Below are 22,518 nucleotides of genomic sequence, written 5' to 3' on the forward strand. Positions count from 1 at the left end.
GTCTACTAATTTGTGCAGAAGCACCCCATTTATTAGTGCAGGATGTGCTTAAACTCCCAGAAACTAGAAAAGTCCAGGCCCCTGAAATAGTGTGGCTGAGTTCAGGAGTTATTAACAACATGCTTACAGTGAAAGGGCACAAATGTTTGTTGACTTTATGCTCCTTCATTAGCAAAATATCAACATAAGGTGCTGTGCAAAATACTTTTTAGGCTCCTTGCACACAGGGCCATCTAGGAGCAGTGCATTCTTCCCAGCGGTTTAGTTGGTCTGGTTTTGACAGGTGCAGCCCCCAGCTGGCTGCAGGCAGCCTGTCAAAGGCTATGACAGGCTGTGGATAGATGTGGTTGAATGCTGTAGTAAGTGGTGCTTGTGTTTAGGGCCCTGGGCATTTGGGGACGAAGGTCCAGAATGCAGAAGACCAAGGGGACTTGGTGTTTTGATTAAAAAAAAAAAAAACGGAAGCCATAATCACTTAAACTTGCCATACACGGACCAAATTTCAGCCGGTTCATCAGGAAAATAACTCTGTAGGTGGCCCTGTTAGCCTCCCACTCGAAGTTCTTCCATTGAACATTTGAAGAAGCTAGGGGGAAAGTTGTTGACCTAACAGCTCCTGCATTCAATCAGATGCAGGCACTCTGGGTAATTTCACAGATGGTGGTGCCTGCAGGCTGAATGAAAAAAAACTGTATGTCTATGACCAGCTTTATCTAGTCACAAAGACACAAATATACCGGTCATTAGATGATTAATCTCCAGGAAAAGGTAAAATCTTCCCTTTCAATGAGGCTGCCTCTGCACTGCAAGGGTTAAAAGCTCATTTAGGGCTAGAGGCTTAAGTTTTACTTTTACTCTCCTGGCAGCTAGCACACTCCTCTACTCCTATTTCTCTTCAGCTTGTGGATTGTCCTTTTTTGCATCCTCAAGTCCAGTTCAAGGCTTTGTGCCCTGCATTTTACTTGGTGCCGTCAGAGCACCTGCGACTGCTGGAGAGTAAGGGAGAAGAGGCTGCCGAAATTGATCAGTGTGGAGGGAGCCTGTTCAGTGGAGGATCAGGTAAATAAAACTGTTTTTTTTTCCCCCAGTACCTTAGACCTAAAATGAGCATTTTAATGCTTGCAGTTCTGGAGCAGGTCCCCTGAGTTCAGTTTTAAAGATGGCTAAAATACCGTATACACTCTGTTGCTCCTTTTTCCACATTCTCCGTCTTCATTTTCCTAACAACACCAATAAGCACTGCGGAAGTCTCCCTCTTCAGAATCATAGAAGATACAGCATTAATAAAGCACTACACTACCAAATACCATTTTGAGGTTTTGTAAGATTTCTTGGGTCTGTTTTTACAATTTGGACACTCATTCTTGAACTAGATTTTGTAAATTATTTCCACTTAAAGAATCAGTGTTGTCATCCTGACTGTAAAGATGTTGTTTTTTATATTGGCCTTTTTTCAGCTTTCCTGAAAAATGTGGTAACATTATTTAGCTGATCATGGACCTCCGACTTAATCAGTAAAGCTCCTTTCACACATGCGGACCATTCAGGTTTGCCTAAAAAACTGATAGGCGTACCTGAACGAACTCTCCATGCAGTTCTATGGAGCGACAGATGTCAACGGTGACATGTCGGCTGGCATCCGTTCCGCTAAATTCAGACAGATGGAAACCCTATTTTCCATCTGTCTGGCGGATCGGATGAAAACGGACTGGTGGATTCATTTTCATCCGATTCCCCCATAGAGGAGAGCGAAGATCTGACAGTGTGCAGAGACTGACCTGTCATCCGATCCCCGCTGAGCAAACTGAGTCCATGAAAATGGACAACAATGTGTGAAAGGGGCCCAAGCCAGATTCACCTTTTCAGTTTCTTTTCAGCCAATTATGGCAGCCATAATATTAACAAGCCCCACAGTGGAAAATACTAACTAATATTCAGTCAGTAGCACGGATGCCTTGCAGTTCTAGCTTATGGAAGCCAGCAGTTTTATTCTGAGAACATGGTACCAACTGTAACTCTTGGACTCAAATATTTTTTTCCTCAGTGTCTTTAAAGAATTTGGAAAAATAAACATCAGTTGTATTGTTGCTTTCGGGAATTATGAAACAGATGCAGACTTATCAAGAATTCCTTTTCCAGGAATCCTCCATGGCAGCACCCATTTTCTCCCCGGCTTACAATAAGCAGTTTATAGTAAAGGTAGCCCTAAGCTTTGGGTTATAATCATTTGTTAGAGAATATAACCACTGTAGAAAGGTTTGGAGTTTATACATGCCCATATCACATACTTTTATCACATTCAAGCATAGGTTAAATGCAGACCACCTATGTTGTCTTAGCATTTACAGGAGAGTAACTTTTTATGACTTTGATCTTGCATGCAATGCCAAATAGTCTATCTGGGAATTGTGTTAAAGTTATATATTTATGGGTATTTGGGTGTGAAGTTGTTCTTTAAGTTTTACACCAAGGTGAATCAGAGGGGAGGGCTTTTTGAACCATCTACTTCCTGTCCCAATAGGTAGGATGGGGCACTCTTGTTGTTGGTGCTTTCATGGAGGATTCCAGAGAAAGTGGTAAGTCTAACTATATTCTTTTTCCTTTTTTGACCTCATTATTAAATGTAATTACATTATTGTACACTGATGACATTGCCATTCTTTAGATTAAAATGTATACTAATTTTCAGTCAGAAAAAGCTCAAGATAGCGAATATGTGTTTAAATCCTTTTCTTTATCGGCTATTGAGGGACAAAGTAATTCTGTTACACTGGGATTATGCTGCCTGCCACAGGAGGTTGACTGGCAAACAGACAAAAAAAATTGAATAACAACCCCTCTATAACACCTCCACTACCCAGCAGCTTTTTTTCCCCTAAATGTCTTTCAGGACAGCCACCTTTGAGAGACCTCGGCTCCTCCCTTCACTGGAAACACCGCCTTAACTTCAAGATTTAAGCCCCTCCTGCTCCACTGGACCCTCAGTTTCGGTGTTTCCTCTGGATGGGAGACATCGCTGGGAACCAGGGCTGATCAACTGGGGAGGTTGAAGCCGGTTTTTACTGTGGGGAGAAGCTCTCCCTATTTTTCTTTTGGCAGAGCCTTGGGGATGGTACCATGAGGTCCACCGCTTAGCCACCCCAGCTTCTCCTGAGGGTGGGGAAGAAGCTTCGGGGGCCCCACTTTCATTCTGTCCAGGGAGGCATCGTCAGAGGTGCCCCATTCCTCCCCTCATTCTGTGTGGCCAGTGAGGGAGCTCGAGGCTGGACCGGAGGACGTATTGATGTCACGTCCGGTGGGGGAGTGCATTTCTGCTGGGGCTGCGGCTTACAGTTCCAGCCACGGTTTATGAGAGGGTGCCAGGCTCTGGCTGGTGTGAGCCTGCAAACGCTTTAGATGTCAGCAAGTGGCTCAGGAAGGTAGGACCACCACAATCCTCAGAGGGAGATGTCCGGGGCAGAGGCGGCCCAGACTACTCCTTGTAATGCCAGCACCAGCCACTAAGGTGAGAGGAACCCTGGGGTGGGTATTCCCTTTCCCTTTTACCCGATAGCTCCATGGATGTAGACGCCTCTGGTGGTTGAGGGGTTGGGAGGTGGTACTGGGACCTTGGTGGTGTTTGGTCCTAGGGACACTCCTGGTGACACTCTGCTTAGGAGTATGGCCTTGCATTTGGGTTTAAAAGTGAGCTGGATTACTTCAGTGCCCAGCATGCCCTTTGTGCAGTAAGCCTGAGGAACTGCAATGCCCAGCATGCCCTCTGTGCGGTGAGCCTGAGGAACTGCAATGCCCTCTGTGCGGTAAGCCTGAGGAACTGCAATGCCCAGCGTGTCCTCTGTGCAGTGAGCCTGAGGAATTGCAATCCCCAGCATGACCCTTTTTTCTGTCTGGTTCAGCCCCAGGCTGGCTACCCCACCAGCTCAGCAGAGTATTGCACCTGCCCGCCGGTCTTATCCTCCGCTAATGGAGGGGCATTGGGGGGACACTAGTGACAAGCTGAGGAGGAGCCAGGTGGCGCTTCTTCAGGCTCCCAGGTGGAGTCATAGGGAGAGGGGTTGGGTGGTGAGCCCTCTAAACTAGTGATGGCGAACCTTGGCACGCCAGATGTTTTGGCACTACATTTCCTATGATGCTCAACTACAACTGCAGAGTGCATGAGCTTCATGGGAAATGTAGTTCCGAAACATCTGGGGTGCCAAGGTTCACCATCGCTGCTCTAGACCCTCTCGCTACAAGCTTTCCCTTGAGGGGGTGGTGGATCTCTTGAGAGACATCTGTACCACCCTGGGAATCCAGGAGAAGTCGTTATCACTCCATGACCAGATGTAACAGGGTCTGGGGGAACAGAAGGTGTTCCCAGCCCAGGAAAGTCTTGTGAAAGCCATCAAAGATTGGCAAGATCTGGGGGGGAAACCCTTCCTTTCAAGGGCCCTGAAGCCTAGGTTTTCTTTTTCACGGAGGACGGTCCGTCAGTCGGTAGGGTACCCAGACTGGATGCAGCCTTCTATCAGGTTTCCAGGCATACAGACCTTACCTGGGAGAGATCCCATAGACAAGAGTATGGATCCCCTCTTGAAGGACACCTGGGACTCTACCTTATCTTATCCTTTCCAATGCTCTTGCGGATGGTGGCATGTAGCGCGGATGCCTCGACTGATTCACTGCATATGTCTGCCAGATCCTCGGCCCTAGTCATCTCAGTTAAACCTTGGCAGTAGGACAGTGTGTCCAAGGCTAAGCTCTGCAGGATTGTCACGGAGGGCTTGTTTTGGTTAGGTCCTGGTCTGGAAACCGTTCAGATCGGACGGCTGATGAGTGAGAGAGTCCTTTCCCGTCTGGTGTAGTACGGGGAAGCAAGCAAGGAATAAGTCTCGCCCTCAGAGAGAATTCGGGGTCCCAAAGGCCGACGTTCCAAAGAGATCTTGGGGTCAGAAAGGCGGGGCAAAATAGGGGGTTCGTCCTCCCGAACGGTCCGAAGGAAGATTGAGGGCGTTCCTCCCATAGCGGGTAGTGGTCTCCTCCAATCATTTCTTTTGGGTATTGCAAGCCCACCCCCCCCCCCGGCCCCTCATCACCAGTTTGCCAAGCTGCATGGAAAAAGCGTCAGCCTTACTACCCTCCCTGAAAAATCCTAAACATCGTATCAACAGTGGCTTAGTGGCTGGCACTCTGACTAGCAGCACTCAAACCATAGGTTCAGTCTCAGACTGGGTATCGCCTGCTTGGGGCTTGAACAGTAAATGGCAGAGTATCCCAAAAATAGGCAAGGGCCCAGTTACCAATGCCACATCAGCTTGTTTTAAAACGGTGTTCCCGGTCCTGGAAGCTTGGGTGGAAGCCATCAAAGGATGGCAAGACCCAGTGAGGAAATCCTTCTTTTCAAGGGGAGGTAGAGGAGCCAGTTAGCGCTTCTTCAGGCTCCCGGTTGGAGTCAGAGGTAGAGGGGTTGGACAGTGAGTCCTTTAGACCCTCTCGCTACGAATCTTCCCTGGAGGAGGTGGGGGATCTCTTGAGAGCCATCCGTGCCACCCTGGGAATCCAGGAGTAGAAGCTGTTATCACTTCATGACCAGAGGGATAAAAGTGGCAGGACAGTGGCTAATGGGTTAGCATTTCTGCCTACCAACACTAAGTTTCTGGGTTCGCACCCCAAACATGCCAAAACCAAGGTTAAGTCTCCTATTCTCATTGCACCGCATTGGCCCAGGAGGCTGTGGTTACCAAGCCGGTGCGATATGGCGTGGAACCTTCCTGGATACTGCAAATCCGGGAGGACCTTCTCCTCAGGATCCATTCTGCTTGGAGCGGTGGATTCTCCCTGCATGTCTTCCGAGGAAGAATCGCTAAAGGCAAGAGCTTCTTGGATAGGGTGGTGGCCCTGCTAAGTAGCAGGAAAAGGGAAACCCGCTCCTTCTACCGGAGACATTTTCAACAGCTGGTACGCAGAGGGCATTTCCAATCAGGGGCCCCCTTTTCTACAAATATCTCCGTACCAGGTATTTTTTTTTTTTTTTTTGTTTTTGTTTTTTTTTTTAAGAGGGTGGCCTCGAAGTTTCACAGAGACCAAGAAATTATTTTGACAACTTTCGGTTCGAATCCTGTGGGTGAACATAAGTTGGATGTTAAAAGGTTGTAGCACCTTTGCCAAACACTACAGGTTGGATCTGTGGATCGCTAAGGATCCGACCTTTGGGGATGAAGGGGTCCTACCCTAGGGTTAAGTGCTCGTTTATCCTCTCAAAGGTTGCTGTCCTGAAAGATGTTAAGGGAAAATCAGAGTTACGTACTGGTAACATCTTTTTCCAGGAGTCTTTCAGGACAGCACTGATACCCACCCGAAAAATGTGTTGGCAATAATGAGGCTGCCCACTGGCTAAGTGGGTAGCAATTCCGTCTAGCAACACTGGGGTTGCTGATTCAATTCCCCAACATGCTAATGAAGTCCCTGACAGGGGGACAGTCAGGGGGATTAAAAGTTATGTGTATGACATGTTCTTGTGTCTCCCCAGCTGGCCAGAGGTACTCATAGAAGACTGAGGGTCTAGTGTGGCAGGAGGGGCTTAAATCTTGAAGCTAAGGCGGTGTTTCCTGTGAAGGGAGGAGCCAAGGTCTCCAAGGTGGCTGTCCTGAAAGACTCCTGGAAAAAAGACGATACCGGTACGTAACTCTTTTGTGTCCTAGATAGATGGATGCATTTTTTTTTCTTCAACTCCTGTTTTTTCCTTTTGCTAGCCTTTTTCAAATTTTATTGACTTTATTCAATACATTTTTTTTTTTTTTTTTTCTCGATGACTTCAGTCAAGAATATGTCAATTAAAACATTAATATTAAAGTGCACATATGCATCCAAGTGCTTTGTAACACAGATATAAGTGCCCAGTGGTATATAGGGGACAACACTAGTCCCACTTTAATTAGCAAAAAGTGCTATTGTGCAAAAAACTAAGTCTTTTTATAAAACAATGCTGTGACAGTCCTGTTGAAAAAAGTGCATATGCGTGGTATCCAGTAGTAGCACTGCTGACATGCTTATAAAGCCATGCGTCTAAAAATGATTGACAGGTGTTGCAGATCATGCATTGGTGCTCTTATTCCAGTGGCCCCCTAGGTATTAAATGCTTACCTTGGAGCGTGTGACTTAGCAATTACGCTCAGTCAATACACGCTTGTGAACCACCCTTGGGTTCTTTAATGGTAACAGCATCCTGGGCTTCCCACGCAGTGTCTCGGGAATAATGGGGAGTAAAAAGCCTCGTTAGTGTGATATCGCTTTAAACGTTTTATTAAACAAATAAGAACAATCCCCCAACGGGGTACTCACATGTACCAGGTGCGTCAGTGCACCACTCTGTATATGTATATGGCATAAAATATTACAGCGGCTGGTTTTGGAATGGTTTATGCTTCTTCCTAGGCAGATAGACTGCCTGTCGTACCTGGCCCCTCCCCTACACTTGCTCGATACAGGGTAATCATAGCTTAATAAGGGGGAATTCAGCATCACTTAGCCCCTTGAAGTCTATGTTGGAGCTTTTCCCTTTTGGAGACGGAGTTTACTACTCAGTGTTGTTTTTTTTTTTTCCCCCCACCGTGGATGCTTCAGTAATCCACAGTAACAGACATACTACTAAACTGGTTGACCGTGTTCTGACCTTTCTACATTTCCCTGACAGTTGGATTACCTACTTAAAGCAAAGTTCCAACCTGGAAAAAGAAAAAAAATTAAGTCAGCAGCTACAAATACTGTAACTGCTAACTTTTAATATAAATATACTTACCTGTGCAGGGGTCCCGCAATGTCTGCACCCCAAGCCGATTCGTCCATCTGCTTCGGGTGCAGGCACCAGCATTGCAAGTAAGGGAAACAGGCAGTGAAGACTTTTAGGCTTCACAACCGATTTCCTACTGCACATGCGTGATTTGTGCTGTGCTTTCTGAATGGTCTTGTCTTCTGGAAAATACACAGGTCCCAGAAGGCATCAGGGAGGGGGGGGGCTGATGAAAATGGGGAAATGACGTACCTCGTTAGTCCAGCTTGAAAAAAAACAAAGGTACAAAACGACCAAAAAAAAAAAAACAAGGCGAGGGGGGTGGGGTGCTCTATTGTTCAAGACCTAATTGCATTTCAGCCTGGAACTCCAATTTAAATCCCAGTTTGATTTAGCTGGAATGACTTTTTACCGTGTGTTTGTGGTTTTTAATTTTTTAAACTATATCGTTTTGGGTTAATTCCCTTTTAAGCCCTCACATTACCAGAGCAGGCCCTCAATTCGAATAATTTTCTAAAGTCTTGTTAACTGTGATGGCCTCCTACAAGCATCTAGGTTTGTTTATTTCATGGTGCACTAGGCACTTTGGCAATGTACCTGGGATGTTGATGGTACATCTAAAGAACATTTGACTCGGTTGTCCATTGAGTGATGTCACTTCTCTGGATCTTCTCTTGACCCTGTTATTAGCTACGCCACTGATGGTTGAGCATACGTCTGCCGCAATGCAAGAGGTCATTGGAAGGGCATACAGTTCCCCCTGTTCCATAATCTACTCCACCATACAAGCTTGTAGGTAGTCAGAGCCCCCCCCCCCCCCCCCCCCAAGCTGTTTGGCCAGGGCAATGTACCTACTCCAGTGTTATGCCGTTCAAAGCATCCCAGATAGCCATGTTTAATGGCTCAAATTTACCATTTGCTCAGCTGTCTCATCAGTCCACTGATGAGGCTATTCTTAGGGGTGTATATGCCCAGTCTTGTTTCCTGCACTCTGGGTTCATTGCTACTTTCCTTGACTGTAAATGGTGGAACTAACGTTCAATTTTTAGTGAGTGGGCGAGTAACCTGAGGGTATATGTTGCTACCCATACATTGTTTAGTTCCAATATAAGAGTGCAGCACTGATCTTTGTGCATATAGGGATGTGATCAGTGCTAGCAGCTGGTCTTTTGAATACCTTACACACACACACACACACACACACACACACACACACACACACACACACACACACACACACACACACACACACACACACACACACACACTGTTTCTAGTACAGATATAATTAGTTTTGTTTTTTGGGTAGCTCAAAAGACTCTATCACATATATTTTGTTTAGTTCCCCTTTATTGGTTTCTTTTTGGAACTGACGTTCACCCTAGTGTCTTCTCCTGGCATCCCCATTATAAAACACTTAAAAATCCCTTCCCAACATCTGCATCTGGGAGATTGCGCTCAAACTGATCGGGGCTGATTTCTTCCACTCGCACACACCCCTGTGGCATAACCCTCAGATGAAAGAGTTGTGGCGCCTACCGAGCGCTATAGCATGGGCTGCTAAAGGAATCGCGTTTCTATATCAAGTAATTACTCCCACAGGGGTAAGAAATTTCCAATCACTCAGGGAAGAGTTTGAATTAACCTCACACATGTTATTTAGCTATATGCAATTGAGACATGCTCTGCATACCCAATTCACTGATGGATTCCCTAACCCACAAATTTTACCAATGGTCGATGTGATCATAGGCGCAGACCCAGCTAAATTAATATCCATTCTTTATAGCATTTTACGTACACGTTTGGTAGCAAGAATCATTGACACAGCTAAAATCAGATGGGAAGGGGACAAAGGTCCAATAGATGATTCAGACTGGGATGAGATATTAGAAAACGTCACAAAGCCGTCACCTAGACTCTCTGAACGCCTGACTCATACATAAATCTTACCTTACACCGTCAAGACTAGTTAAATTCTCTCCAGACCAGAATCCAAACTGTCCAAGGTGTTCGGGTAACCCATGCTCGTTTTTTCATTTGCTATGGACATGTCCAGATATCCAGAGTTACTGGGCATAAATCGTTAAATTCTTACATGACCATATGGGCTCGCCTGTACAACTTGATCCCAAACTGTGCATATTAGGATTGCTTCCGGACGTTAATATTGAAAAGTCTTTAGCTACCTTCCTTTACGAAACTCTTTTTTGTGCCAGGAAAGTAATTGCCAAACCCTGGATGAGGGCCACTTCTCCCACAATCCAAACCTGGATTGGTGAAAGACACTACCATAAAAAAAGGTGTTGTATAGACATAGGGGTTGTCCGACCAAGTACAACAGGATTTGTGACAGGTGGCTAGATTCCATTGACACTTGTGTGGAATAACTAGTCGTAACTGGAAATGCATAGGGGGAGGAGAAGCCACGCCAAGTTACACAATTCGCCACAATACACATTAGGTCGATTTGCATGTTGGGTGTCTCTGTAACAAGGGAAAGAAGACTAAAGCAATAATTACCACAACGCTTCAGGGGATGTTATGACAGATATAAACCCTAGGGTATACTGTGAATGCAATATGTGCTTATGTATAATGTATATTCTATTTGTGATGCTGTATCTTATTTGTACCATACATGTATGATCTAACTGCGAATAAACATGTTCTTTTTAAAAAAAAAAAAAAATTCCTTCCCAAAGTGGGTCTGTTTGGTGGACTTTGGCAATCTGAGTCCTTCTGCTAGACCCTACTCCCTTTAGGGCCTTGCATAGAGAGAGCATCTTCTGGGACCCATGTTTCGCCTAAGGCCAACAGTGTTTGTAATGGACTCCCTGGCCCCCCCCCCCCCCCTTCCACTACAGGGGTCCCCTTCTGGTATCTTCTTTACCTTCCTGAAACTTGTCCCTTCTCCTCCCTTTGGAGTTTGTTGGGTATCTGGGATTTGCCCTTCTCTCATTGTCTCTCCTCTTATTTTGGAGGTGCTCATCCATCATTAGTCTCCTCCATTTCCTTGTCAATGAGTTTGGACTCGATTTACTTGGATCAAGAAGTCCCAGATACTTTTTTGCAGTCTCTGGCTGGGGATGTTGGTTGTGCCTTTGAACCACCCTGGGAATGCTTCCTTGTTAGGTCTCTCTGCACTTCCATCTACTGTAGTTCACCAGAACAGACACTTTCCTCTTCTATGGATCTTTCTGTTGATATACTGACTGGAAATCCATTGGACAATTCTTACGTACTACAGGACATATTCCTCTGGGAAAGGTTCTGGAACTTTCCCATCAACTATGCTAAATCCCTATTGGCCACATTGCTTTTCCTGTTTTTCAATTCTTTGTCTTTTGCATCCCCGTGGCATGAGGGTTTTTCTCCTGCGTGTAGTATACATTGCTGGATGGCCCTATATATCATGTTGTGGAACTGGTTAGACAGGTGTGCAGTGTTTGCCCTGCCATTCCCTTCTCTTTTAAGGATTCTGCTTACCTGATATGCCTTCCACTTCAGATTGGGTTCTGGGCCAATTCTCCTGAGATCACTTCAGGCTTGGGAAGCTTTTTCTTTTGTCTCCTTATTGGGATGGTATGCGGTGAGTGATTTCACATCTGTCATCTTATTAAAATATTGGTTGCCTGGCTGCACAGCCCTTTCCTGATTATGAAACCTCTTACGCTCTAAGGGAACACATTAAGAGAACAAGGCTTAGGCTCTTTCTCTTTCATTTTTGACTTGCTGGTCTTTTTATTTCTGCGGATGAAGAGGTTTTCCAAGCTTCCCTTTTAGGGATTTGTGTTTTTTGTCATGGGTTATGAGTCGTCCGCCCCCCCAAAATTTAGCTTGAATTTGGTGTTGGTTCCTTCAGGTACCTCTGAAATGTGTTAGACTCAATACAATTTAGAGGACCATCAGTAGATGTTGCTCACCTCTCAGTTGAACTGCTTTGTAATAGAGTTGCTAAGTCTCTCAATGGATGATAAAGAAAATGTTTTTTCTACTGCTGCAAAATAATTTTATGCAAGTCCATTGAGGGACACAAGGTTACAAGGGTGATGATTTTCAATGGTGTTTTTGTGTCCCAACCTCTTGCATGCAGCAGTATAACCCAACTCAATTCCTGTGTCCCTAAATGAAATTAATGGTATGGTTTAGTCAAAACCAAAATTATTTATCTTAATTTGTACAGTACAGGACCTAGGGTTATATTCGTCTACCTTCAAGTGACTGGACACTGGTAAGCTTTTGAGGTTTTATTGTCCTTCGTTATTTTATCTTTGAATTCTTGAATCAAATTATCACTGTCGTCTTCTCATGTTACCAGAAGAAAGTGCATCCAGATCAGTGCAACCTCCGTAAACCTTGGGAGGCATACCCTGACACCACTCTGTGGGTATTGCCTGTAATGTTGCTCCAGATTCTGCATGATGCTCTCATCTTGGCACTTAGTACAACACGTGTAGTTAGCCACAGGGGACTATACAGTTTTACTGGTCCATCCATATGGAACCAAGTCCCTATAGACCCTTTCAGGGGTATGCCAACCAAGATGAACAAAGCCTGAACTTTATATACAGTCCAGCATCATGGATAGGCAAGTCAGCAGTCTCTGCATCTAAATCTAGAATCTGCATCTGTCACAATTCCTCAGACAAATAATGGCTAGAATACAGCCATCTTTGTCCAGTGCTCAGAAATGCCAGGTCTTTTCTCCTACTCCCATTTCTTTACCTGAGTCAGACCTCGATATTCCTGCCACAGATGAGGCAGACACAGAAGGCAATGAATCGCGCAGCTTTAAAGGAAGCAAACCAGATAATCTCATGGAACAGATCTTTGGCTTTAGCAGTCTGAAAATACAGGTTGTGGCCTTGTCCATTCTTTTTCAAAGACCTCTGGCTTTGCTCTCTTGTAAAAACTATTCTTCAAGGTGTAAGTCACATAATGCCCCCATTGCAGAACCCTGTGCTTCTTGAGATCTCAACTTTGTTCTCTCTGCCCTGTAGAAACAACCCTTTGAACCCATCAGGAATATTCCCTTAGGTGACCTATCCTGTATGGAGCCATTCCTCATACTTCACAAAGATTAGGTTGTCTTTATGCCCAAGACTATCCTTTCTTCCCAAGTGGGTATCAGTACTGTACGATTAAGATAAGAGAATTTTGACTTTCCTATAAATACCCATATTTTGGAGTACAGTACGGGGCACAGGCCACCCTCCTTTCTATTCCTTAGTTACACTGCATGCTACAAAACTGGAAATTCACGTAGTGGGGTAGGGTTATAGGGAGGTGCCCAGTGAGTGTGTCCTCGAAAGTTTGCTAGTGTTCAAGAAGGTAGGAGCCTATAACCCAGCTTCTATTAATACTTTTGCCTGTGTCCTGTACTGTACTGCATTTATAGGTATGAATTTTTTTTTGCTGTGATCAATTACGGTATTGCATAATGAAAAGAGAGGCTGCTATTAGCATTTCATTTACTGGCTGGTGATTAGGAGGCACTCGTTCCTCTCACACTTGGTGTGTGAGAGGAAAGCAAGCCCCCAGACTACCAGCCTAGAACCAGTGCAATTTGTTAACATTAACATTGTGAACATTATTAAAATCCACTTCTCTATAGTATGTCGGACCTGTCCTGTCTCTGATCTGACTTGTATATTAACCCCCACCTCACTTTTTCCTGCATAATTTGTACATTCACCCCTTCATCTCCATCCTCCCACTGTATGTGAGCTGTACCCATAATGCCTTCACCAACTGATCCCTTATTCTATGACCTGTACATTTAATGTATGTAGTGTTCTATCTGTCTTAACAAAATCATATACAATTAATTAGGGTTGCAGTGATGAAACAGCACTGAAAACTAAAAAAAAAAAGGCCTGGTAATAAAGGGGCTGAAACTATCTGGTGGTTAAGTAACACTACAGAAAGCTACTCCTGGCAGCTCTGTGTAAAACCGGTTTTGATCATGGCAGCTGATATACTAGTTGTCATTTTTTGTAGTGTGTTGTTGAATCTGATCTTGTAGTGCCCCAGCTGATAGTAAACTTGTGGACCGGAATAAATAGTGTTGGATAAAGGTTACAATAAGAAAGGAATAGCCGTGTGTATTTTGCTGCATGTTATGTTAAGAAGTGCGGGATGTAAAAGAGAAAAAAAACAAACGCATACCTATATAGCTAACTGACCCCCGCTGGCTTTAAACATAAGAACTGAATGATCACATGACTGCTGACTGCTCAGTTCTTGGGTCCACGCTGAATACAGAGTGGTTTATAAATTATTGTATTCCACGCTTAGGTATAGGCTCGGCTGCTGCCTCCCCGGGGGGGTTTCAGTTGAAGCACAGGTATTAAAAGGTTGTATAGATGTAGCGGTGGGTGGCGCTGCCCGACATGTGAAGAGTAATTCTCTACAGTGAGTTACTCCTCCCGGGTGAACATGCAACAAACGGGTGATAATCACTCCCGTCACCTGAAGGGTGATCCTCCAAATAGGTCACTCTTCTCAGATGAATGGTGAGTGATTTCCCAATATATGAGGTAGATGTCATAGAGGGTGTTTTCACCCTGTGACCTATATCAAAAAGTGTATTATTAATGCTCTATTAATTGTGCTGGTTACAACCATGTGTCCAACATCCAATATCAAAGTAGATGTGCAAAATGTGATCTCATCATATCAACAAAGGCAATCAAATTGCAACTCCTTCAAGCTAATTGATGGGACTCAGAGGCTTACAATATAAAGTATAGAAAGAGGAGTGGCCAAGGTGAGGAATGCATAGTGATTGGTCAGCGCGTCATGGCAATCTACCAGCAGCAATTCAAACACTAGACAATAGCATAGTAGTCATCATGGACAGGGACAGATGAATTTTGATACATAGCCAAATCCATATTTTTTTTTTTTAGATAAAAATGGGATTTACAAATGTTACAAGACGATGATAAGCAATCACAGATATAGAATAAAATGCATAACAACAATTAACATTGTAAAACAGCGGCATGAAGAAGGGATAAAGCCACCCCATGTAAAGGGTAGTCTGGACAGACACTAATAAATATGATAAAACATAGTATGCACAATCAAATGATCATTGGTGAATTACTAAATTATGAATAGTTCAATAATATAGTGTGTACACAATTGTTGTGTGTAAAATTCATGCTTAAGATACTACACCTTCATGTATAAAATCAATTGATGGAGTCAATAATTATCACAACAGATTCAAATTTGATATTGTGTGTGTATATATAGATAGAGATAGATAGATTATATATATATAGATATAGATATAGATATATTCGCAATTGGTTAAAACTATAAATTATGGGATGCGATTTATAGATTGTTAGGGGGCCACTTTATGATGTTTTCTATATTGGTAGTGGTAAGGGGTAATTCTATTTGTTCATGTATGGGAAACTAGGTAGTCAAGGAGATGGGTATGATATCATGATTTTGTGATGTGAGGTAAAAGATTGTTTAGCTATTCAGATTGAAGAAGATGGCAATGGAGATACAACATGCAACGTGTAAAATGTTACATGTATAGAATACACCCTGTACATTGAGTTGTATATCAGGAGCTGACATATAGAGTAAATATCACATACCTAAGTGCAAAGTCTGCAAAGAGTACTACGAAATAAAGGGGAGGGCTAAGAACCAGGAGTGTAACCATACTTACGAGTACCTGCCACCCCCATAAAAGAGTTTTTAACCCTCCCCTTTAGTAGTACTCTTTGTAGACTTTGCACTTAGATGCGTGATATTTACCCTATATGTCAGTTCCTGATATACCACTTAAAGTTCTTTGTTCTTGTCAGTTTGTTATTTTGTTACCTTCTTTTCCCCAGTGTTGCAGTCAGTGTTATGTTTTATAGCCATTTGTGTACCTTTGCTGTGCAGCCTAACATATCACTTTTATACATTACTGAATGTTGCATAATTTTCTATTTATTTTTAGTTTTTCAGTCACAGGTTTACACCGGATCATGACGTGTATGCTAACCCTATAAATGACCTCTTGTTTATCCTCCTTGGTCTGTTAAGGGATGAGTTCACCTTTGGGAACATGTTACATGCTCCACCTGTTTTTACGGTGGAACATGTAACCTGTTCCCACTCCTGTAGCATCTCCCTGATCTGCTACATCTAGTGACAGCAAGCGCGGGATCTTCTGTGAATGGGAAACTCTAAGTACTGACAGCCTTTGCAGCTGTCAGCTTTTAGTCTCAATGAACTACCAGGGAGCTGTTGATCACTCTAGGTAGATCATTGATTCTTCCTGTCAGTGTATACAGTTCTGCCCATACGTTTACATACCTTGGCAGAATTTATGATTTTTCAGAGGATATGAATGATAACACAAAAACATTTCTTTAATTCATAGCCCTTTCCTGTTTTATACAGTTCAACTACCTTTTCCCACAGATCCTTTGACAATTCTTTTGCTTTCCCCATGACTCAGAATCCAGAAACGTCAGTGCGGCACTGGATGAAAGATGCAAGGGTCTGTCAGGAGTCCAGAAACTCATTGACCTTTTATACAAACACTTACAAGCAAACAGATCACAGGTGAGGATGGTTACCTTTAATAGCCATTCAAACCCCTTTGTATCAACTTGTGTGCATGTTATCAGGCCAAAATCATCAGGGTATGTAAACTTTTTGATCAGGGTAATTTGGGTAGTTTCTGTTGCCATTATGATTTAAAAAGAGTAAACACAGTTGATTGATAATAAATGGCTTCAGCCAAACACTAACCATGAGTGAAAGAACATTTTGTTGTGTTATTCATGTTCTCTGAAAAATAGCCAAGAAATCATAAATTCTGCCAGGGTATGTAAACTTATGAGCACAACTGTATCTGACTGCCCGTACAAGGTATGAGCCGACAGATGCACTGAGAAGTCTGTAGGAGTCCTGCTTGGCACCTGCCATCTGCTGATCACGGGGGCAATGCTTTCCAGGCTCCTAGAAACATAACTAAATAAACAAATGCACATTTTCTTTACCTGCAAAAAGATATACATTCATTTAAAAAAAGAAAAGGTGAACCTATTCTTTAAATATACAGTTAAAAGAAACTTTGTTATATTTGTTTGCAATAAACATACCTGGTGATTCTACCAGAATTCAAGTGGTCCTTTTTGTGTTTTGGCATACTTTGCAGTGTTATCTCAAGAATTATCAGGTCTGCCCACATCACTGAACTATAGAACACTTTTCTCAATGTTATGAAGAACAGTAGAGGGGAGATGTTCTGTACGAACACACTTCCTGTCCTAGGACCACCATGCTGCGCTTTCATGGATACAGTACATTTAGTTAGTGCTGTCACCCTAGGACAGGAAGTGGATTACTAACTGGATCAACAGTTATAAATAAAGGGGAAATAAAAAAAAACTGTAAATAAACTATTACAGCCAACTCATCTAGAGAATGGTAAGCTGTAATATATTATATTTTATGTTCTCGAGTTTAGATACGCTTAAAGAATTGGTTGAAAACATCCAAATCTGCAAGATCTGTATGGCTTGTTTGATCTGGGGAAGATTAATGCAGGCAAATAGAAGACTAAAAGTGTCTGAATATAATTTTTATCACTTCTTCCTTTCTACAGGTCATCCTGAGCGACTGCAAAGTAATGTCCAAGTCTTATAGAGGAGATGGAGCCAGAACAGCTTTCTGAAGGTTTATTTATTGGCACAACACTGCATATGCACTGATCTACAGACCGAGGAGGGTACAGTGAAAAGTATGAATGAATACTTTTCTGTTGCCACCATTATCTTTTGCGGAAACTGTATTAATAAGCCAACTCTGATTAATGATTACAAGCTTGTCTGGCATATTTTGTTTCCAAAGCTGGAAGGGCAGAACCACCAGTATTGGTCTTTACATGGTCGTACATTCGCCATCCGTAAGGTGTCAATATGGATATCGGCATGTCGGACACCTTGGTTAAAGGTTTTGAAATTTCCTTTCCCCTGAATTACGTGGCGTATTGTAGAAGAAAAACAAGCTTCAGTGGGACACTGAATAAAGTCTTTGTTTTTGTTGCTTTTACAACTTGTTAAGCTGTTTTCTGAACGTTCCCTTATAAGGCTTTATCTGAACACTGTTTAGCTAATATAGCCAGATCACAAAAATCTGCATTAATTAATACAATCTGTATTAATTAATCTCCTGGTAGTTTCTATTGATTTTGTTTACTCAAAAGAAGGTTAAAATCCCTATACCAAAAAAAGTCTTCTGCCGAAAGGACTCTGATTTTAATGGCCCTGAAGACAATCGTTCTTGTTAGGGGGATGATTGCATTTTTTGTATGAGCAACAGTACATATTGGAATTGGAACATGAGCCGTTGCGTGAGAAGATTGTCAAATTCATAAACATGTTCTTTTGATTGAGAGAAACAAGTTTGCTTATTTAAAGTTCAAAGTTTTTGCATATCTTAGTTGAACATAACATCAAAGTATTGACAGGCTACTATATTTATTTCAAAGCCTTTAACCTGTACATTTTCAGTACTTGTACAATCTAAAGTGAGCTAGGTGGGAGTTAAAATGATGCACTGAATGATTATTTTACTAAGTGTATTTGGAATGCTAGAATATATATAAAAAAAAAATTTCCTGAAATGAATAAATGTAACTATCGGTCTATCATGCAGGTGACTATGTTAAAGAATGTATACCAGCTCACTAATAAACTTTGATGGCAGTGCAATATAAGGGCTTTTTTTTTTTTTTGATCACTGCTGTACTCTAAACATGACCCCGTAAACGAATGCCTTCTGTACATGCCTCCTGATCTGTGCCATTCTTTTTGCTTTACTAGCTGTAGTTTTAAAACCTTATCAGTAAGTGGAAATCACTCACATGACCCTTTATAAAGTCTGTTTTATTTATGACTTAGAACATTTATACTCTACCACAAAATTTGAGCTGGTTGAATTTATTAAAGCAGAGTTCCACCCAAAAGTGGAACTTCCGCTCATTTGTCAAACCCCCCACCACCACCACCCTCCGGTGCCACATTTTGGCACCTTTCGGTGGGAAGCGGATACCTGTCCCCACTTCCGGAAGACCGGGCTGCGGCGAATTACGTCAGCAGCTCTGCTCCCCCCACCGCCGGGCCAGTAGGAGAGCGCAGCGGTACCTCGCACATGCACAGTAGGGACCCAGCATGAAGCCGTAATGCTTCACTACTGGATTCCCGCAATGGCGGCGGCAGCACCCGACAGCTGATGGAAACATCAGCTGCGGTGCCGACATTACAGGACTCCAGGACAGGTAAGTGTCCTAGTATTTAAAGTCAGCAGCTGCAGATTGTGTAGCTGCTGGCTTTTAATTTTTGCAGGGGTAGGCGAACCTCTGCTTTTAAGTTAATTGCTTTTAACAGGCTTTTTTTTTATGGCCTAGACTATTCTTTGTAAATTGTGCTGGATTACTATGGGTTAGGTCCAATGAGGTGCATGCCTCTTTCTGGACTCCTCTTTTTTTTAACCTCCAGTTTACATTGTTAGTAAATGTCGGAAGTATAGCTATTGCTATATTTCCCATGCTCTAATGCTGGACCTTCTGGTCTTGGCTCCCCCCAACTGAAGAGTCGCATGCAGCTGCTATGCCCACGCTTCTGCTCCCATTCTCCTGCCCAATCACTTTGTATTTTGTAAATTCATTTGCAAAATACAAAGCCTTCTGTGAATTAACAGCAGAGGGGAGGAGATGCTGTATGATAAGATGGTGTATCGCTTGTCAGAGCTGGGGGGGGGGGGGGGGTAGTTTTAGTGATAGCTGCATTTCAAGCATGCAGTAAAACTGTCATTTGTTAACCGAGTCAAGTTCACAAGGTTGCATGCACCTTGTTGAACTTAACGCCTAGTAAGCTGAAAAATTTTACATAATGGCTGAATTCCTGGAGTTCAGCTTTATGGGGAACCTGTAAGCTCTGTACATAACCATTACATTTTGCGAGTTCATTATGCAGCCAGGCAAAACCAGATTACCAATTACACCAATATGATGTTGCAGGTTGAGCCTGAGCAGCATGGTCTGCTTTATCCATATGAATCATCTGTGCCTTTCCTGCCTCAAAATCACAACTACACTTAGCAGCAAAATACATAGCATAGTGTTTCCCACATGCATGAGGAATCCCTTTTTGTTTTTTGCTTTTGTTTTTTGCTTTTGTTTTTTTATTTGGGTAAGGGGGAATTTTTGATAGGACGATCATGTATTTCCTATGCTCTTTGGAGCCAAACCTGAATAAGGAAAGCTGAGAAGTAGCTCTTGAATGTGCAAATGCTGCTTTTTGTATTTTTTTTTTTTTTTTTAATGAGGGTCACTGGAAGTGTTCACTCTCAGGTTATAGTGATTAGACGGTGGCAAACTGTGGACATGCCCAGGATAACTCTTCATACTACCAGCTTGCCTAAGTTGTTTTTGTTGTGTGTTGTGGTGGGTTTTTTTTGTTTTTATTTTTTTTCTCAGCTCTGCAAAAAAACAATTTTTGCAATCAAGATTCCTTTCACTGCTCGAGCTGGTCTCTATATAGCAGCTATCTTGATCTAAACTTTTCTCATTCTGCCTTTAGAGTGCCATGCCTAGACCCCAATAGTTTGGAACTAATCTTCAGGCACTGGATTCTGCTTGTGGTGCTCCAGACCCCATTCTGGATAAGTTAGCAGTTGAGCACTTTCCAGGTCCAAAGTTGCTGGCATTGCCTCAGTACCTTCCCTTTTTCTGAAAGCTCATTTTGTGAATAAGCCCATGGGGTTGAGAATCAGGATCAGCATTGTGGTTGTAATATGTATGATTCTAGACACTTCCACTATACTAGGTGTCCCCAGTTAACATTTCACTGACTACTCCAGTTGTGCTAGCAGTTTGCCTACTGATGCAGCCAAATTCTGCAACCCAAATCATGTCTTTTGCTATTACAGTCTGTCATCTTCGGAGTCTTTCTTAGCTATGTCAGTCAGGTCCATGGCCTCTGCTCTCTCCAAGGAAGTTTTCACTGTTTCTTCAAGTAAGATGTTTGTGGACTCAGACCGCAGAGACCACAAGTTTGTTTCCTCACCTTCCCCTGCATGTTCTATATTAAAACTGTCTGGGGCTTTAGCTGCCTCTGAGCTATCATCCGCTGAGACTATTTTATATTGTATCTCTGCAATCTTTTCTGAACTAACCTGACTCAGAGGAGTCTGTCTTCTGTCATCACTGCCAAATCGAGATCGCATTGTCTCTAATGATGCGGTAAACACCACTTTGAATTTAGAGGGTCAGCCTGTCTCCGCTGTCAGCGCTGTTCTCAGTCTGGAATCCTTTAGCGCTCCTGAGACCCCCCAAGACCTTTCCAGTGCACTTTTTTTTAGTTGTCCTTTATGGAAACTAGAAATAACATAATTCCATTTCAAGAACCAGTTTATTATCCTGCTTCATGGTTGTTGGCTTTAATGGCATGGCTGTTGAAGCCCAGGTTCTGAGAGACATGGCATCTCTGAATTGGTAATCCCCACAATGTTAAAAGCTAGGAAGTCTACTTCTCGCAAGGTATTTCGCTGTATGTGTAAGCTATGTGTAGCTTGGTGGGAAGCGCAAGGTTTTCACCTCAGGAAATATTCTGTGGGACAAATCCTTGCTTTCCTGCAGCTGAGCTTTGCGCAGCATTTGGCCCTTAGCACTATCAGTGGTCAGGTTTCTGCTCTTGCTAACCTGTTCCAGAGACCATTGGCTTCCCATTCCCTGATTATGACTTTTTTGTTCAGGGGTCTTCCCTGTGACTTCATAGGATCTCAATTTGTGGTTCTCTTGGCTCTTAAAACTGGAGAGGGATATTTCTCTCTCCCCTCATAAGGTGGTGTTTCTTATAGCTGCCATCTCTAGAAGGGGAGTATCTGAGTCTGGCAGCAATTTATTTTAAACAAGGACCAGGTAGTGTTGAGGTCTAAGGCTCCGTGCACACTGAAGCTCAAAAAAGTTTTTTCTGGACGCCAGATTGCTGGCAGAAAACGCTGGATGAAAAACTTGCTTATAACTGCGTTTTTTACTAGCGTTTATGAACGCTTTTTAGCGTTTATGGGCGTTTTTTAATAAAAATACAGAGGACACTCCAAAAATCCCACAATGCATTCCAAACTCCCACAATGCATTGAAAAAATAGAACTCCGAGCGCTAATTAATGTGCGTTTGAGCGTTTATCGGCGTTTGGTGAAAAACGGCACTTTGAACGCGAATTTCTGGCGTTCAGAAAAAAGCCCATAAACTCCACTGCTCATTAAAGCTAAAAAAACATCCATGTGTGCATGGACACATAGGCTAACATAGAGTGGAGTTTATGGGCTTTTAATAAAAAAAATGCCCAAACTCCAATAAACTGCAGTTTGAGCTCCAGTGTGCATGGAACCTAAAGCTTTTTTCTACTTAAAGTAATTTTTGGCCTCTCACCTCAACTAGGACCTTATTCTTCCATCCCTCTGTTAGGCTTTAGTTCATAAGTTTTCCCTTTATTGCTTAGATGTATTTGGAGCTGTAAGTGCCTACCTCTCGGTCATTTTTTCTTTCAGAAAGACCAGCTCTTTCTTGGTTATTCCAGATTGTCCCCATAAAACCGAATAAGCTTGCTGTTCTAGTATTTCTTGTTGGTTAAGGCAGACAATTTTCGAAGTCTAAGGTCTTTTAAAAAAAAATAAAAAAATCCACCCTTTCCTGTCGAAACCTATTTTGCCAG

General features: G+C 42.9%; 1 protein-coding gene across 7 annotated transcripts in view; it reads left to right on the top strand.

The window, feature by feature from the left end:
- PPP1R2 (protein phosphatase 1 regulatory inhibitor subunit 2) overlaps nucleotides 1-18,518 on the top strand; it is a 51,435-nt gene extending 32,917 nt beyond the window's left edge. For 3 of the 7 annotated variants that reach the window (XM_073626334.1, XM_073626335.1, XM_073626336.1), the window contains exons 6-7: nucleotides 16,251-16,357; nucleotides 17,406-18,518. In XM_073626334.1, coding sequence (XP_073482435.1) covers nucleotides 16,251-16,357; nucleotides 17,406-17,474 — 176 coding nt within the window. In that variant the 3' untranslated portion in view covers nucleotides 17,475-18,518. Of the gene's footprint in view, nucleotides 1-2,521; nucleotides 2,577-16,250; nucleotides 16,358-17,405 lie in introns of all 7 variants that reach the window. The other 4 variants (XM_073626337.1, XM_073626338.1, XM_073626341.1 and 1 more) reach the window with 2 other exon arrangements.
- Nucleotides 18,519-22,518: the final 4,000 nt, after the last annotated feature.

The sequence above is a fragment of the Aquarana catesbeiana genome, linkage group LG04, assembly GCF_042186555.1.
Source record: "Aquarana catesbeiana isolate 2022-GZ linkage group LG04, ASM4218655v1, whole genome shotgun sequence".
NCBI lineage: Eukaryota > Metazoa > Chordata > Amphibia > Anura > Ranidae > Aquarana > Aquarana catesbeiana.